The sequence below is a fragment of the Podarcis pityusensis genome (genome assembly GCF_964106645.2).
Source record: "Podarcis pityusensis genome assembly, chromosome: 11".
Classification (NCBI taxonomy): Eukaryota; Metazoa; Chordata; class Lepidosauria; order Squamata; family Lacertidae; genus Podarcis; species Podarcis pityusensis.
In genome coordinates, this window is record NC_138036.1 from 46052771 (window position 1) to 46070887 (window position 18117).

Sequence of the window (18117 nt, forward strand, 5' to 3'; positions counted from 1 at the left end):
AACTGCCGACCCGATCGGCAAGCCCAAGAGGCTCAGTGGTTTAGACCACAGCGCCATCCGCGTCCCTAGTGTACTCCTAAGGACAGTGCTATTCTAAGAATTCTAAAAACTAGTTTTTGCACCCCTATCTACCACCCTTGGAATTGCACGGTTGTTTTTTGTTTTCTATACACAACTATCTAGAGAGCATTTGTGGCTTTAAAGGCAGTGCCCTGTAGATATGAAGAAATCTTTTAAAGTATTTCCCCCCTGAAGTTCTTTGATGTTAGCTTATGTAAGTATCACTCTTTTCTTTCATACTGGCCTATTCATTATTCACATAGTAAATATTTGATTTTCCCTAGTTGAGCTTTTCCATCTGTATACGTTGAAAATCTCTACACTTTTTTTTTTAAACCTCTCTACATGAACTAACTCAGGTAAAAAGCTCAGCTTTTTCATTGTCCAAGGAAAAAGATGTCTATTGAATAATGTTCTGAATAAATCCAATAGTTCTGACTTGTTTGAAAGTCACAAATTCCCTTCTATTTTTGGACTAGGAAGGTATAATCTAACATTTAGTTATATGTTACTCAACCTTTGTAGTCCACTGTTACATGATAGACTGAATATTAGACTTCTGTGCCTAAAAAGATGGAGTTTGAACGTCTGAGTTAAAGATGTGTTTGAGTATATTTGTGTACTGTATCATGTTTGTGTCAGACCATTTAAGTACAGTTTTTATCATGATGTAACTTTTGAAAGTGGAAAATGTCTCTCTTATGGGTTTGTTTTTATCGCTTAAATACTATACGGAAACATTTGCTCCTTTGCTCAGTGTAAGTGAAGTCCATGGTCAAACTGTAACTACTTGTATCCAAAGCATATTATATATCAAACAAGCAAATTAGAAATAGTTTATCTCCAACCTCTCCAAACGCCAGCAAAATCAAACAAACAGATAAATAAGAACATACCCTCGCAATGCTGACACATAAACTCTGCACATAGACTAAGCAAAAGAATGAAAAATCAGTACCCCATTCTTTCTTCCCCCCTCCCTAGAACCTCATAATGTCTGTGACAGCAGCGTCTCACACCAAATGTAACTGACATGTAGTAAAGACCCAATCAATTGAAAACAGAGACAATGTACCCTTGTTAAATAATAATAATAATAATAATAATAATAATAATAATAATAATTTATTTTTTATTTATACCCCGCCCATCTGGCTGGGTTTCTGGGTTTCCCCAGCCACTCTGGGCGACTCCCAACAGATTAAAAACAGAATAAAAAAAATCAAACATTAAAAACTTCCCTAAACAGGGCTGCCTTCAGATGTCTTCTAAAAGTCAGATAGTTGTTTATTTCCTTGACATCTGATGGGAGGGCGTTTCACAGGATGGGCACCACCACCAAGAAGGCCCTCTGCCTGGTTCCCTGTAACATCGCATCTCGCAGTGAGGGAATCGTAACAAAAACCATGAAAATCTTTCGATTAAACAACTGTATATAAAAAAGCTTATTTCCTTAGCTTGTCCTCAGATTCTAGCAAAGAAATCATTGCTTTTGCCTCGGTCACATTTTTGTTAGTCTGGAGAAACCAAATCAAAAGCATACTGGCTGCAGTCTTGTGAAAAGGTCAAGAAAAGCAAATGGGCTCAGGAGGGCTAAGGAATATAGCCCACCTCCCCACTTGTCCTGCAGGCACATGCCACATCACCTGCGATGCCCCCCCTTGCACCCCACCTCGCAAAGATACTGCCCACCAGTGCTCAGGATGGTTTAGTGTTGAATTAGTTTTAATTTTCTGTATTATGTGGTAGAATATATGCAATGTGCATGTACAATGACATGTTTTAGAATGAACTTTCTTTCTCGAAGCAATACCTAAAATATATGGAGCATTTAAACATTCAAAAAATTTGATTTTTGCTTTACCATTTTACCATTAATGCATCACCTCCTTAGATTTTATACATTTTGCAATTAAGTGCGAAGGTGCAGGCCAAAGTAGCGTTAAGCACCTTCTCGGTTATAAGTGCACCCACTAAATAGTTAAGACGAACCTAGCTTTCCATTGGTATTAAATTGCGTTCCAAATGTGGTTTCCAAGCAATGTCAGATTCACTGAGCTATACATCAGTGTCACTCGAGTCAGCACACTTCAGAAGATATACAACAGATATTATCTCCAACCTTTTAAGGCTAAGTTGCATTATCCTTTGTTTTATATTTATTTGCCTCCAAGATTCATGCATTAAGGGGTTGGTATTTATTCCTTAATACTACATAGCACTTACATCTCAGGCACAAATGCAAATATAAATGTAGAAGTTATCTCATAAAAACCACCAGTCATTCCTAGACAAACACTTAATCTACTCTGCATTCTATTGCTCTATTTTTCATCTTGTGCCAGTATACTCATTGCCACAGTTGCAATCTCAGGTGAATTATTGCACAAACTCGGTTGCTCTGGATATGTGTGTAGGAGCACAGAACCAGAGGTGGGTTGCACTAACGCCCCACTTTGTCTCACCTTCCCCCCCCCCCATTGCAATACTTTCTGCCTGTCTAGTTGCTTTCATGTCAGCAAATGACACACACACTACAAGATGCCATAAGGAGAAAATATATGGACTTGCGAAGAAGAGATGGCCAAAAAAATCTACTTTGAAATATCCCATGCTGCACTATAATATGAAACAACTGGGGGGGGGGATGTTTCTTGGGAGGCATGATAACGATCTTTAAGATAAAGGATTTTTCTCAAGAGTAAATGAGTAACTGACAGTAATCATCGCTTAGTTTCCTGTGAGCTCTTCTTACAGTAATGTTTGATAGTATGGATACTTGAGTACAAAAAACATGTGCTGCTTATCAAGCATAATAGATGCTTGAGTATATTGAGTAAATGGCCTCGGTCCAGAGTACCTGAAGGAGTATCTCCACCCCCATCGTTCAGCCCGGACACTGAAGTCCAGCTGCGAGGACCTTCTGGCAGTTCCCTCACTGCGAGAACCAGGCAGAGGGCCTTTTTGGTAGTGGCGCCCGCCCTGTGGAACGCTCACCCATCAGATGTCAAGGAAATAAACAACTATCTGACTTTTAGAAGACATCTGAAGGCAGTCTTGTTTAGGGAAGTTTTAAATGTTTGATGTTTTATTGTGTTTTTAGTCTTCTGCTGGGAGCTGCCCAGAGTGGCTGGGGAAACCCAGCCAGATGGGTGGGGTATAAATAATAAAATTATTATTATTATTACCTTTGGAGGGAAGGCAGATTGCACTCTGTGTGTGTGTGAGAGAGAGGGGGGGGGGGGAGAGAGAGAGAGAGAGAGAGAGAGAGAGACTAGGACTGGATCAAGTTCCTATTTCTGTACATTTTTAAAGAGGGAATACGGGAACAGATTTTTGCATGAACGCTTCATAGCCAGAGCATGTATTTTGTATTTGAGCATCCATATGAGAAGGCACAAAAATTCAATGAGAGGCAAGTCTAAGATTTCTAAAGTTATCTCTGCTAGATAGAGGGGAGCAGGTGTTTCCTTTTTCAAGGCAAGAAGGCTGCAATGAAGCCATGCCTTAGCATAGAATGAATAGGTCAGTATGATACTATCTGATCATGTGGCTGACCTTCGACTTCTACCCTGAGGTAAAATTATTCTACCTTGTTTCTACTGCATTTTTATGTTCAGGTTGTTTTACATCAAAAACATACAATATTTATGCCTTTTTTCTTTTCTTTTTAAGCTGAAGCCTGGAGAAACTGCCTCATCTTGTGGAGTTTTTGATTTGGGTTTCAGGACTTATTCAACTAGAAATTAAGATGCAAATCGTGTATCGTAGTTATGAAATTGGAATGCCTAACCCTTAAGACTTAAAGCAAAGGAAGAGTGCTTTAAAATCAGTGTGGTGGAAATAGAGGGTAGGAGGTGGCTATATTGTTCTGTATCGAAATGTTATTAAAGTGTTGAAACTTTTGAAATTCATTTTTTTCTTAAAGAAAAAAAATATTTTAAAAATTTCTGCCAGAATTACAGGCCAGTATATTTAATTTATCAGAGTTCTCTTATACTTAAACAGATTGTTCCTGTTCCTGTTTGTGTGTGCAGTGCTGGGGAAGGAAGAAAATGAAATTTCACATGTGTGCACCCATGCAAATGCAACGACAGGCTATAGGAACTTAAATGGGTGTGATTTGTCAGTTTGCATTTCTTAGTGCAGAAAGTATTGATCTGTAGAGATGTTTCCTAATCTACTTAATTCAAGAAGCTTCTAGAAGCTTCTCTCTGGGAAAGAAGAAACAAGCAGGAGGTTCATGATGTTTGGGTTATTCCTTCAGAGAAACTGAGTACAGCTGGTTTAAACTGATTCTGTAGTCTCTTTCTGTCAAGGTCATGCTGATTATAAAAGTAGGGCCAGAAGGAGCATGGGTTTAACTTTCTCTTTCTATTCCTTCAAGTGTGGTGTTCTTTGTATAGTACAGGGGTACCTCGGGTTACAAACACTTCGAGTTACAGACTCCGCTAACCTGGAAATAGTACCTCGGGTTAAGAACTTTACCTCAGGATGAGAACAGAAATCATGTGAGGGTGGTGCGGCGGCAGCGGGAGGCCCCATTAGCTAAAGTGGTACCTCAGGTTAAAAACGGACCTCCAGAACGAATTAAGTACGTAACCAGAGGTACCACTGTATGCTTAGTGTTAAGGTTTTAGTCTTATTTTAAGTTATTGTAAGTTTAAGTTAAGTCTGCTGCAACTGGATTTCTTATGGACAGTGCCAATCCTGAATGTATCGGATTTGTCACCATTATGCCCATTTGCCTTCAGTAGCAGTATAGCTCTGCTGGGTGAAATATTAATTGCCTCTGGTCTATTTGGGGGGAATCCTGCCATGTGTTTTAAGTTTTTACTCTGCTAACTATACGTTGGAATCCGCTCTGGATCAATATTGAGTAGAATTCCATGGCAGCAATTACCTCCTTATTATTGTGAACTTAATAGTATCACCCCTGAATGTAAGCTAAATGGCCAAATCTTACGAAGCTCTTCCACTGAGGGTTATGAGATACTTCACTATGGGAGAAATAGGCTGAGGTATGGATGAGGATTATACCGGGTCACACATTTTGGAGAGCTGCTACCAATTGGTGTAGACCAGGTGGCGCTGTGGGTTAAACCACAGAGCCCAGGACTTGCCGATCAGAAGGTCGGCGGTTTGAATCCCCGCGACGGGGTGAGCTCCCGTTGCTTGGTCGCTGCTCCTGCCAACCTAGCAGTTCGAAAGCACGTCAAAGTGCAAGTAGATAAATAGGTACCACTCCAGCGGGAAGGTAAACGGTGTTTCCGTGTGCTGCTCTGGTTTGCCAGAAGCGGCTTAGTCATGCTGGCCACATGACCCGGAAGCCGTACGCCGGCTCCCTCAGCAAATAAAGCGAGATGAGCACCGCAACCCCAGAGTCGGCCACGACTGGACCTAATGGTCAGGGGTCCTTTTACCTTTACCTTACAGGCAGAGGCAAACTCGGCCTTCCAGATGTTTTGTGACTACAACTCCCATGATCCCTAGCTAACAGGACCCGTGATTAGGGATGATGGGAATTGTAGTCCCAAAACATCTGAAGGGCTGAGTTTGCCTATGCCTGGTGTAGACTAACCTGCTGTCCTCTGCAGGGTATCTTGAAGACTAACTCTGCTGTATACGAAACTGAGCTAGATAGGAAGACTTATATGGTACAAGGCAACTTCCTTTTTGTACATTCAAAAAGTGCTCACCATCTCTGGATAGCAGGGCTGGGAAGGGCGCCTAATAGAGATATTAGGCAGCTACTACCACCTGAGTAGGCAACACAGGGCTAAATTTGCCAATGATACAAATCAATACAAGGCAGATCCATATCCTTGACAGACAATATTCTGCTTCTGTTGAAGTTGCAATGATGCTTTTGAACATTTAACTGGATTTGGAGGTTCCATATATCAAGCCTGCAGTGTCACATCCAGATTGATTTAAGGGCATGTTTGCTCAATGAATATTAGCACTGAAGTTTTTCCCCCTGTCTACATCAGATTGCAAAAAATGGAGTTTGTCAAGAACTGGCAGGCAACAATACGTGACTGATGTACTGCATTTGGCTTGGTAGGTCGCTCACTGTGCAGACCCGACTTGTAATGTGATTTGTCAATCAAAGCTGGGCCTTCTGGAGCTTGGTTTGATTGGATCTAGTTTGCGAACCCAAAAGCACACAAATGAAAAATAAGTTGCATTGGATGGAATTTGCATATTAAACATCATCAGCGTTGTGGCTGTGATTGCATACACACAGCGTTTTGTTCTAGTATCAAAATGGAGACTGAGTAGTTGTTTTGTCCACACACAGTCTGGATCTGTTTCGTATTGCTTGTCCCTGAAATGCATTTCTTGAGAAACTGGGTTCATTTCTGAAATATACTCGGAGTCCTGCAGTGATTTCATGCTCTTTATTGCAGCTTGTAAAACAGTGATTGAATTTCCCCCCAAACCTCCAGCTTTTATATACATTCTTTACACAATGAGTCCCGTCTGACTGACTGATTCTGCTTCCGTCCTGGAGCCTGATTGGGCTGCTACTGCAGGCCAATCAGTTGTTGCATTCTACGATCCTACCAGCCTAATAAGCTGATTAACTTCCTCCTGGGGTCTGATTGGGCTGCCGCTGCAAGCCAATCAGTTGTTGCATTCTAGGATCCTACTTGCCTATTGTTCTAGGATTAAAGCTTAGTACATAACAATTTCAAAAATAAAAGCTCATTTCAGATTGACTATGAATTATGCTGTATGTCCATCTGGAAGCAGATGCAGGTGATTTTGGCAATGGAGATGGTGGTAAATCCCCATTTGCCCAGTGATGTTATGGGTGAGGGCATATATCAAGATTGAGATTTCCACTTTCTCCTTCATTCAGCTGGGATATTTTCAGGGAAGAAAAGGCATGGAAAAGGGGAGTGTTTTCAAATGAGTGTCAGGTAACCTCACCCACTGTTGTGGATGGCAGGGCCTTGAATGAATCTAGATTGTAAGTGGCATGTTGAGAATTAGCATGAACAATTGCAGGTGGAAAAAATATACACTTTTGTGCTACAGAAGGCTTAGCATGTGTTAAACTGCTGTGGTCCTTGATCACATGTACTACTTGCAGACTTAACCCAGGGTAATTGTTGCTTATTTCTGTTATTTCCACCCCTCCTCCCAATAAAATGAATTTTAAGTGATTTCATAAGACATAATCAGTGTAACCTTAACAATGGCTCTGTTGTACCCTTCATTGAGCTAAATTATTGGATACTTTAGACCAGGCATGTCCAAAGTACCGGTCCGCCAGTTGGTTTAATCCTGCCCTTGTGGCAGTTTACTTCCTGGGGGAAAATCCTAAAAAAGCTCAACAACTTCAATCCTAAAAAAAAGGTCACATATGTTCACTTCATCAAATCTGGTCCTCTTTTAAAAAGTTTAGACACCCCTGCTTTAGACATTTTCAGTTCATGCAAATAGTGTCAACGCTTACCAATGGTTAGAAATTGGAACAAATGCAACACACACCTGTCAAAAAATAACTGTTTCAAGGTATCATATCAGTTATCTCAAAAAGGCATTGTGTTAACGAAAACCACATTATTGGATTTTGGTATACAAAAAAGGCTTTAGTAGGTGACCTTTATAACTTGACATACTGTAGTAATTTATGAACGGGTGTGAACTGTACACTGTGGCAAACTATAAATATGCAAGTTTTGAATTTAATTATGGAAATTAAGTTAAATTAGAGGATGCAGTAGTGAAAACAAAACAGAGGCGACACATAGAACAATAACTAAAAACAAAGGGGAGGGAATCCACTTATCTATAATTCTCACATCTTCTGATTTGGGGAATGCATCTAGGAAGTGGTCTGTTTAGAAGCAAAAATTGTGAAATATATGTACAGCCATATTTTTCTGCAATTGCATAAGAAACTACAGTGACCCTGAGAACTTGAAATGTAATCCTTTTTCTATGCTCTGAGAGAATATGAAAGAGCTGAGAAATGGGGGGGGGACTTTAAACGTTCCCCTTTCTTTGTACTCAAATAGCTGTAAACCAATCTTTAATCTTTTTAATATTTTCTTTCTTTTCTTCTTTTTTAAAAAAGACTTGGTTAACATTCTCTGCAGAGATGGAAAACAGCAAAAGGATAATTGCTTGAAATTATTTGCACATACGTTTTGACTTTCTCTGGCAGTTTTTTTCCCTCCCCCCTTTCCCCATGTTGCCTATTTTTCAGCCAGCTTAGCAAAAGAATTTGGCCACAATCACCTGGGATGCTTCACCTTCTTGGAGGGGAGTCATGCAAGAGTATGTGCTCTGAATGCACAGTATCCCAGTCTCACTCCTGCTATCTCCAGCCAAAAATTTTTTAGCAGTAGGGAATGTGCAATTGTTCTGCCTAAAATCAGGGACAGATTCTGCCCTTCAGATGACACAGTACTGGGCTAGGTGGTTTAAAAGGATCACTTGGGATATGGAAGCATAGAAAAAGAAGGAAAAGCCTCAAAATGATGCCTAAAGTAGGAACGTATAGAAGATACAATAGGCTTAGCATATTTTGGTGGAAACAACAGAGGTGAGTGTTTGAGGGAGGAAGGGAGAGAGCCTGAGGGTGAACAAATTGAAACTTAATCCAGACAAGACAGAGGTGCTCTTTTTGGTCAGTTGGAAGCAGAACAGGGAATAGGGATTTAGCCTTTGCTGGATGAGGTAGCACTCTCCCTGAAGTCACAAGTTCACGTTTTGGGCATGTTCCTGGTTTCTGAGGAATTTAAATAAGTACAGTGGTACCTTGGGTTACATATGCTTCAGGTTACATACGCTTCAGGTTGCAGACTCCACTAACCCAGAAATAGTGCTTCAGGTTAAGAACTTTGCTTCAGGATGAGAACAGAAATCATGCTCCGGCGGTGCGGCGGCAGCGGGAGACCCCATTAGCTAAAGTGGTGCTTCAGGTTAAGAACAGTTTCAGGTTAAGTATGGACCTCTGGAACGAATTAAGTACTTAACCTGAGGTACCACTGTACACAGAATATTATTTTTACATTAAACGGAATTTAGAACACAAAAAAACCACTATTCTATGAAACTGCATATTCAGGTTTTATGCCTTATACCAGCCACCCCCCAACCTGATGCCCTCCAAACATTCTTGGACTCCAGCTCCCATCATCACTGACCATTGGGCATGCTGGTCGGGCCTGGTGGAATATGTAGTCCAACAACACCTGGAGGGCACCAGGCTGTGGAAGCCTTCCTTGAACATTTGAGCGAAGGCAAAGATGATGGCGAGCGGGCTTGCCTTTCCTTCACCCCCACCCACCCCCCGGTTTTTATTACAATTTGTGTTTGGTTTCCGTGCAGGTGGTTGACCAGATTGACACCCTGACTTCTGACTTGCAGCTGGAGGATGAGATGACAGACAGCTCAAAAACGGACACGTTGAACAGCAGCTCAAGTAGCACAACAGCATCCAGTTTGGAGAAAGTCAAAGTCCGAGCCAACGCGCCGCTCATCAAGCCCCCGGCCCACCCGTCTGCCATTCTCACCGTGCTGCGGAAGCCAAACCCACCACCTCCTCCTCCGCGGCTGACTCCAGTCCGGTGCGAAGACCCTCATAGGCCAGTTATCCCTGCCAACCCTGTAAAGACTAATGGGACTCTACTACGAAACGGAGGCTTGCCGGGTGGACCGAATAAAATTCCCAATGGGGATATATGTTGTATACCGAATAGTAACTTGGACAAAGTCCCGATGCAGCCTCTGATGCACAGGTCTGAGAAAGACAGGTGCCCGCAGCCTGGAACGCGGGAACGGGTACGATTTAATGAAAAAGTCCAGTACCATGGCTATTGTGCAGACTGTGACGTTCGGTATAATATTAAAAACAGGGAGGTTCACTTGCACAGCGAACCTGCCCACACGCTGGGAAAGCTTCCTCACCAATGCCCTCCCTTGCCACCACCACCTCCTCCGCTTCCTCCTTTTCCGTTAGAAAATGGAGGGGTGGGAATAAGCCCCAGTAGTAGCTTTCCTCCTCTCAGACCTGCAACTGTGCCTCCACAAACTGCACCAAAACCCCAGAAGACCATCTTGAGGAAATCGACCACTACAACAGTGTGATGTATCCCACTTGGAAAACTCTCTTATTTTTTTCCTTATGTATAAAACATGAAAAAGGTAATGAGCACTTTCTACTCAAGCAATAAAAAGCCCAAATATATTACACCCTTTCTTCGATGAAGTGGCATAAAAATCACATGGTGAGTACAGATAAAGCTGGTGTCCGATCCACAAACACATTTCATGGTTAAAAATTATAATTATCAATGTGTAGGTGATCGCTGGTATTATTATTATTATTATTATTATTATTATTATTATTATTTACAGAGGAACTGCTTTAGGTGTGGCCTAAAGAGGCAATTAAATGTTCATTTGGGAAACCATAGATGTGCAGCAGCAATTAATAGTGAAGTCAAATGTGGTTTGGAAAATACAATAATTTGCGCTGCCAAGTAGGTTTTACAGTACAGGCAGTGACCATTTTGTGTGGAGGTTCTGTTCCTGACCACCACATGTGTTGGCAGAAAGCCCGCTCCGCCCCATTATGCCCCCCCCCCCCATTTTGCCCCTATTCTTCCTCTTCAGAGTCCCTAAAACCTATGCATCAGCGGTCGCACTTCAATTGGGCACGCCTAAAATGCTCACCACCTGTATGTGATTCTTTCGAAACGCATCTTCTAGGAATATATGATTACACAGAATGATCTGAAATGGCAGAGATCTTGGATCAATAGGGAATTTGTAGTGGAAGCAAAAAAAAAAAAAAAGTCCTAGATTATTATACTGCATGCCCTTTTTGCCCCAAGAAAATGCAGGCTGTTATTTGACAACCCAAATGTTCTTCATGAGCACTTCAAAGTGCCCCAAAGTAGCAAAAAAGGTAAAGGACCCCTGGACAGTTAAGCCCAGTCAAAGGCGACTAAGGGGTTGTGGCACTTTTCTCACTTTTCAGGCCGAGGGAGTTGGCTTTTGTCCACAGACTGTTTTCCAGGTCATGTGGCCAGCATGACTAAACTGCTTCTGGTGCAACAGGACACTGTGATCGAAGCCAGAGTGCATGGAAACACTGTTTACCTTCCTGCCGCAGCATTACCTATTTATCTGTTCGCACTGGCATGCTTTCGAACTGCTAGGTTGGCAGGAGCTGGAACAACCCCGTTGTGGGGATTTGAACCACGGACCTGATCAGCATGCCCAAGAGGCTCTGTGGTTTAGACCACAGCACCACCTGTGTCCCTACCAAAGTAGCAACTGCAGGTTAACAATATTTCCGTCAAGAGAAAATGTGGCAGGAACACTTTTCTCAGCATTTATTTCCTCCCCCACGCCATGCCACCCACCAAAAATGGATCAAATGTTATTTGTTAATGATAGGTCATATGCTAAGTCATATTCAGTTTCTTGCTCATGTTTTCCTTCTGTGAAACAATAATCCTGTTGACAGCAGTAGGAATTTTTGCAGAGGTTATTGGGTCAGGTGCTGAAACACTTGAAAAATTCTTTGAAAAGATTGAAAACTTCCCAGAAACAAAATATTAGCATTCACAGACTCAAACTCTCTCTATCACTGCCCCTTGTTTATATTTGGTTGAATGGCTGTTATTGGGAAAAATCATCTGATGTTTAAAAATGGTTGCAGAGTCAATAATACTTTAAGTATGAAGGTTATGAGGCAAAGGTGTTTGATCAATCAGTGAAGTGTTCCTGCAGTGAGCCTTTTGTTTAGAAACGTGCTTGCAATTTTGATGAATTATACAGAGCATCCTAGGAATTGGTTATACACAATTTTACCATCATTGAAGGCTGATACATCCCAAAGGTTTAACTTGAAAATCAGTTGAAGAAGGTTAGCATTGGTCTGCTCTTGGAAAGTAAAAGTTTAGTTACCATATTTTTCGCTCTATAAGACGCACCAGACCACAAGACGCACCTAGTTTTTGGAGGAGGGAAACAAGAAAAAATATATTCTGAATCTCAGAAGCCAGGACAGCAAGAGGGATCACTGCTCAGTGAAAGCAGCAATCCCTCTTGCTGTTCTGGCTTCTGGGATAGCTGCGCAGCCTGCATTTGCTCCATAAGACGCACACACATTTCCCCTTACTTTTTAGGAGGGAAAAAGTGAGTCTTATAGAGCAAAAAATACGGTATTTCATTAGCTTGAATTCTAACTTGTGTGAGCACATGGACTTTTGCACTTCTCCCTTTCATGCAACTGACACCTGTTGAAATTCTCTTTTTCGCACAACTATTCAAGGTACAGCAGCCCTGTCTTCTTTTTCACCTGGCCCAGAATGGGGAGTGATCAGACATCAACACATCCCTTTTTGCTAATGGACGTACAGTCCACTTCTGAAATAGGGCACCTTTACATCCAAGCCATTACAGTTGCAATCTTTAATCATAATAAAAAATATTAAACCGAAACAGTGATTCCAGTTAACTGTTCTTTGCAACCTTGGTCCAACTATTAATCCAAACAATGATACAATGATAACCAGGCCACAATCAGGCTAAGTCAAAGCACTGTTAAGACCAATTGATTTCAACGTCGTGGGGGCAGGGGAGATGAGCACTTGCTTACTGTAAGAATTTTTAGAACACAGACCAGCCAAAAGCATTTGCATTCAAAATGCTTAGTGCAAAGGAAAGTTACATTTTATTGAGGTGAAATGTTTCGGCTGACTACTGTACTTATTAGTTCATACAGTTGCACCTTGGATCCTGAAGGTCTTGCAAGTCGAATGTTTTGGCTCCTGAATGCCGCAAACCCGGAAATGAGTGTTCCGGTTTGTGAACGTTCTTTGGAAGCTGAACGTCCTACGGGGCTTCTGCGGCTTCCGATTGGCTGCAGGAGCTTCCTGCAGCCAACCAGAAGCCGCACTTTGGTTTCTGAACATCTGGGAAGTCAAACGGATTTCCGGATTCTGTTCGACTTCCGAGGTACGACTGTACTGAATTATGGTTTAATCCTCAGTCGCTAAAGCAAGTCATGCATGCTTTTGTAGGGGAGACCAAGTTGTTCACCCAACCTGCCACTAAAAACTTGCTTTGGTTGCAGAATTGCAGGCACTCACCTGAGAGTAAGTCCCATTCAGCTGGGCTTACATCTAAGTAGACATGCACAGGATTTCATTGTTAAACTCTTAGGATCAAATGCACATAGCTGTGTCAATGAATTAATTTGGGAATGCACAAAAACAAAAACAAAACCCAACAACTCTTGGAGAGATCATGTTCTAGGGCTATTGCTAGTTCAGTGATCTGCCTGCTCTAGTCAGTGTTCGTGTGCAACTTGCTATGGCGTTTCAAGTGCTGAGGGTGACTCTGAGGGCAACAGCACGGATTGCTTGCTGCTGTGGTGGCAGAAAATCTTTTGTAAGATCCCAAAATCTCGTTGAAGGCACAAGAGCATTCACATTAGAATTCTAGGGTCTAAGGTGTTTGGCCAGTACAATATCTCATAGATTCAGGATATAATTTTTTAAAAAAATGTTAAAGGGTGCCAGGAAACCATGTACAGTGGTACCTTGGTTCTCAAACACCTTGGTACTCAAACAACTTGGAACCCAAACACTGGAAACCCGGAAGTAAGTGTTCTGGTTTGCGAACGTTTTTCGGAAGCTGAACTTGCTCCGTTTTGAGTGTCACGCTTCTGATTTGATTGCCAGACTTTTTGAGTGCCGGACTTCCATTTTGAGTGTTATGCTGAGGTCTGTCTGTTTTTGCTATTTATTTTGAGGTTTTGTTTTTGTGGCTTTTTTGTTTTGTTTTTGTGACTGTGTGGAATCCAATTCAGCTACTGATTGATTGATTGATTGATTGTGTGACTGCAGTACATTGTTTATTCCTTTCATTTTATGGATCAATGGTCTTGTTAGGTAGGAAAATTCATGTTAAATTGCTGTTTTAGAGGTTGTTTTTAAAAGTCTAGAATGGATTAATCCATTTTGCATTAGTTTCTATGGGAAAATGCGCCTTGGTTTTCGAATGCTTTGGTTTTGGAATGGACTTCTGGAATAGATTAAGTTTGAGAACCAAGGTACCACTGCAATAGTCTCTTAACTATATCAACATTACTGCAACTAAGACTGTGAATGTAGCTAGGAATGTCAGCAAAGTTCTCCCAAGTCAGCCTTCTAAACTAACTTTGGGGACTCTTAAAATACCATCTCAAATAAGATGCAAGCATTTAAAATTTAAAATTTCTTCCTGAGTATTTGATTCAGCTATATATAACATTTTGCCTATCGTTTCCCTTCCATCCTAGTTTAAACCTGTTGTTAAGGTACCTTTAGCATTGTTTGTGGTTACGAGGATCACTTCCTGAATGTATTCCTTTTTTTACATGTAATATTTTATTGATTTTGTTAAAAAGCAAAAACAAAACAAAAAGAAAGAAAACAAAGAGTAAAAAATGTAAACTATAAAGTGTTATAGTATAGTTCCAAAGTGATAATAAAGTATCGATTCATATAAACATTCCTTTTACACATAGCGCATATAGATAGATGATAGATGATAGATAGATAGATACATAGATAGATAGATAGATAGATAGAATTTTGTATCTGTGAGTCCCATCATTATTGAGGATAAAGGTCTTAGATGAGATGAGTTCAGATCTGTTCTGTGCTCTCTGGTGATTATGTCAAAAGCCGTTAAAGTACTGGAGGGAATGATGCATTCATATAATGTTGCAGTTCTTATATGGAGGAAGCAAAGAGTTATGTTACTCTTTTATTCCTGGATATTAAAGGACAGTAGCAAGCCAAATATAATTCAGAACAATTCAGATTTGGACATTATTTCACAGGCTAAATCAGGGGAAAACAGGGTCAAACTTACAGACTTTTGAGTCCCACTGATTTTCAGGGAGAGATATAAATATTTGAGTTTCTTTCTTTTTCTTCTTTTTCCTTTTTGCATTGAGAGCTCGACTGGATCATGTCAAGAGTTTATAATGAATCTGCAGAACTTTAACTCTAAAATGAAGGGCATTTCCATGGCATCCACCTGTGACTGAGAAAGAAATGCAAGAACGTGTTCTTTTAAATGTTTGAGTTAGAATGAATAAAATTAATGCAGCAACATCTTCTCAAAGATATACAAAAAGATAGTTACTTACGCTTAAGTGCATCATTTAGAGCACATTAAATTTGGGGAGGATGGAATTAGGTTTCTATATATAGAGCCCTGCATTGATTGTAACCTACACTCATTATATATTGGAGTCTTCAATTTTGAGAGCATATTAGAACAGAATTTGCAGTTGCATGATTTAATAGAGAGGCCTCAGTGTCACTGTGATTAAGTGCACAATGGTGTAGCTCATAAAAATTGCAATAACATCTTTATCATAGTGTGTATCAGATAGTGATGGGTGAACTCCATTGGCTTGCTTTAGAATAAACTCAAGGTTCATAAGCAACAATTCAGAAGAAGCTCATCTTTTCCAAGAGTTTTCTCCCATATCTTGCCACAAACATGCACATTACTGCATTGATTCAGGAGACTGCAGTTTGTTTTGGTATCACGTTCATGAGTTTTGCAAAAGCGGAAAGTGCAACATCGTGGCTCAGACATTCTCTCAGTTTGTTTGTTCGTGTAAATGATATGTGCATTGAAAAAGTTAATGTAGCATTGAAGTATAAAAGTGGGATTATTATTATCTTTAAAAAACCTTCTGCATGCATTTACACCAGCTGGTTTTGTGCCTTTATGTACAGCAGGAGTGGCTAGCCTGTTGCCTTCTCCAGACAACAACCTACTTCATGTGTGTCATGTTGACAGAAATGCTGGCATGTTTTAATGTACACACAATATATAATTTTGAAAGCTGTCCATAACCTATACAGTCAAACCTCGGGTCCTGAATGCCTCTGTTTTGGAATGTTTCGGTTCCCGAACGCTGAAAACCCAGAAGTAAATGCTCTGGTTTTCGAATGTTTTTTGGAAGCCAAACATCCAATGCGGCTTCCACTTGAGTGCAGAAAGCTCCTTCAACCAATCAGAAGCCGTGCTTCGGTTGTCAAACATTTCAGAAGCCAAGCGGGCTTCCAGAATGGATTATGTTCAACAACCAAGATTTGACTGTGTTCAAAATATGGCATACACTATCCTATGGAATTCCACAACTGGCATTTCTCAAGTCAACACGTCATTTCTCCTTCCTCAGTACAATTACCTTAATGCTGAAGAGAGAACATCTATAAAGAAAAAATGTTAACTAACTGGTTTTTCTCCATTTCCATTTTTAAACATTTAATTTGTGTTCAGGATCTTAATAAGATTGTCCTGTTTGATCAATGGAAATGTCAGGATGTCATTGCTAGAAAGCAATGCCTTATCAGCCAATAGGAATGTACAAAACTGCTTCATTGGTTCATCCACCATGGTTAGCAAGAATCCCAGTCTTACCTGGGAGATTCCTGGTAATTATCTATGATTTTTCTTCCGTACTTGGCTTTGTTGTTCCCTTCAGCTCCTTCAGCAGCAACAAGCTGTCATCGTTCTTGCTTGACTCATTTTTATTTGGTCCTATTCTTTCTCTTGGCTATGGGAGAGGGATTACCTGCTCCAAAACCAGAAGGACAAGCATCAGAGTGAGGGCAGATCCACACCACACATTTAAGCATATGCCATACCCCAAGCAATCCCAGGAACTGCAGTTTCACCCTCACAGAGCTGAAGTTCCAAGAAACTTGCCAAGCTACATTTCCCATGATTCTCTTGGAGAAGCCATGTTCTTTAAATATGCATCAAATGTGCTTTTAATATATGGTGTGGATCTGCCCGAGGTCACTGGGACTTGTTTGGTGTTAGGTACCTGTGGATCATTAAGAGCAAGGGTTAGCTCCTTGTGATTAACTTTTGATTGCCTTTTTATTTCATTAAAAAGCAGCAGTGTTGAAGTGGGGGGGGGGGAATCCAATTGGGAATGTGAGAGGAAGAGGACTTTAACCTTTTACCCCTCCCATGCACTGTGATCTGGATCAGAGGGCTTGTGGCTGCCATTCATTGCTTCATTGATTTTATTTTATGTAGCCTCTCAGAATTCAGGCTAATGGGAATATATTAAACTGAAAGTATTTGCTCAACTCTGACCTGTAATCTGCAGGGAACCAACCTTTCAACGTGTTTCACTCCCCTTTGTTTTTTGTCTGGAATCCGAGATCGTTCTGATGATCAAATATGATTGCTGATCTCAATGTTGTCTCTTTTATTCTAGGCATCAATTATCTTACTCTAGTCTCCTCACATGTACTCAGAACCTTGCTGCCAGAATCACTGACTTCCCTTGTGACTCTGATCATGTAATGTTTCTCCTAAAATGCCTGCACTGGTTTTCTGTCCACTCCTGCCTTTACTTCCAAAGCCCTCCCTTACCATTCCCGATATATCCCTGCCTGGGATCTTCACTCCTTTGGCTCCACCACCCTTAATTATCCAGATCCCTCTAAAGACTCTGCCCATTCTCCCTTGCTTGTCCAGAGACCTATACAGTAAGTGCCTTCCAAAACACACTTCTCTTACTTTATTCAAACCGCTCATAAAAACCTCACCTTTTCCACAAAGCCTCCCGTAGCCTACCTGCAAGTTAACCTGTAACTTAAGCCTAAGCACATTGCTTCCCTGCCTCCTGTTGACCTCTACCTCCACTTCCTTCCTCTTTCTGTGTCAGGTTGAAGAATGTAATATGCTTCTTTACACTGTAAAGCACCAAGCCCCATGCATACCGATGATGCCATATAGGCAAACAGATAAATATAATAACATATGGTTCACTGTCGTGTCACAGTACTTGCGAAAAAATTTGGAGCGTTATATTCAGCAATGCCAGCTACCACGGGATCCCATGGGTGACTCTGTTGCTACTACAAAAATGGTTCCGCAGGATATAATTAGTGCCTCATGTTTGGCCAGTCAGCTCTACAGTCCACTACACAAAAGAAGTTGAGAGCTGGCATCTGCTTCTCTCCTTAGCATGGATGCTGACACTATCTG

The 18117-nt window shown here is 41.0% G+C and overlaps 1 protein-coding gene across 5 annotated transcripts in view; it reads left to right on the top strand.

Annotated features, from left to right (window-relative positions):
• PRR16 (proline rich 16) overlaps window positions 1-18117 on the top strand; it is a 157984-nt gene that overhangs the window by 112533 nt on the left and 27334 nt on the right. For 4 of the 5 annotated variants that reach the window (XM_080973087.1, XM_080973085.1, XM_080973088.1 and 1 more), the window contains exon 2: window positions 9412-10310. In XM_080973087.1, the coding sequence (XP_080829213.1) occupies window positions 9463-10170 (708 nt within the window). In that variant the 5' untranslated portion in view covers window positions 9412-9462 and the 3' untranslated portion in view covers window positions 10171-10310. The remainder of the gene's footprint in view (window positions 1-9411; window positions 10311-18117) is intronic. The other variant, XM_080973084.1, reaches the window with a different exon arrangement.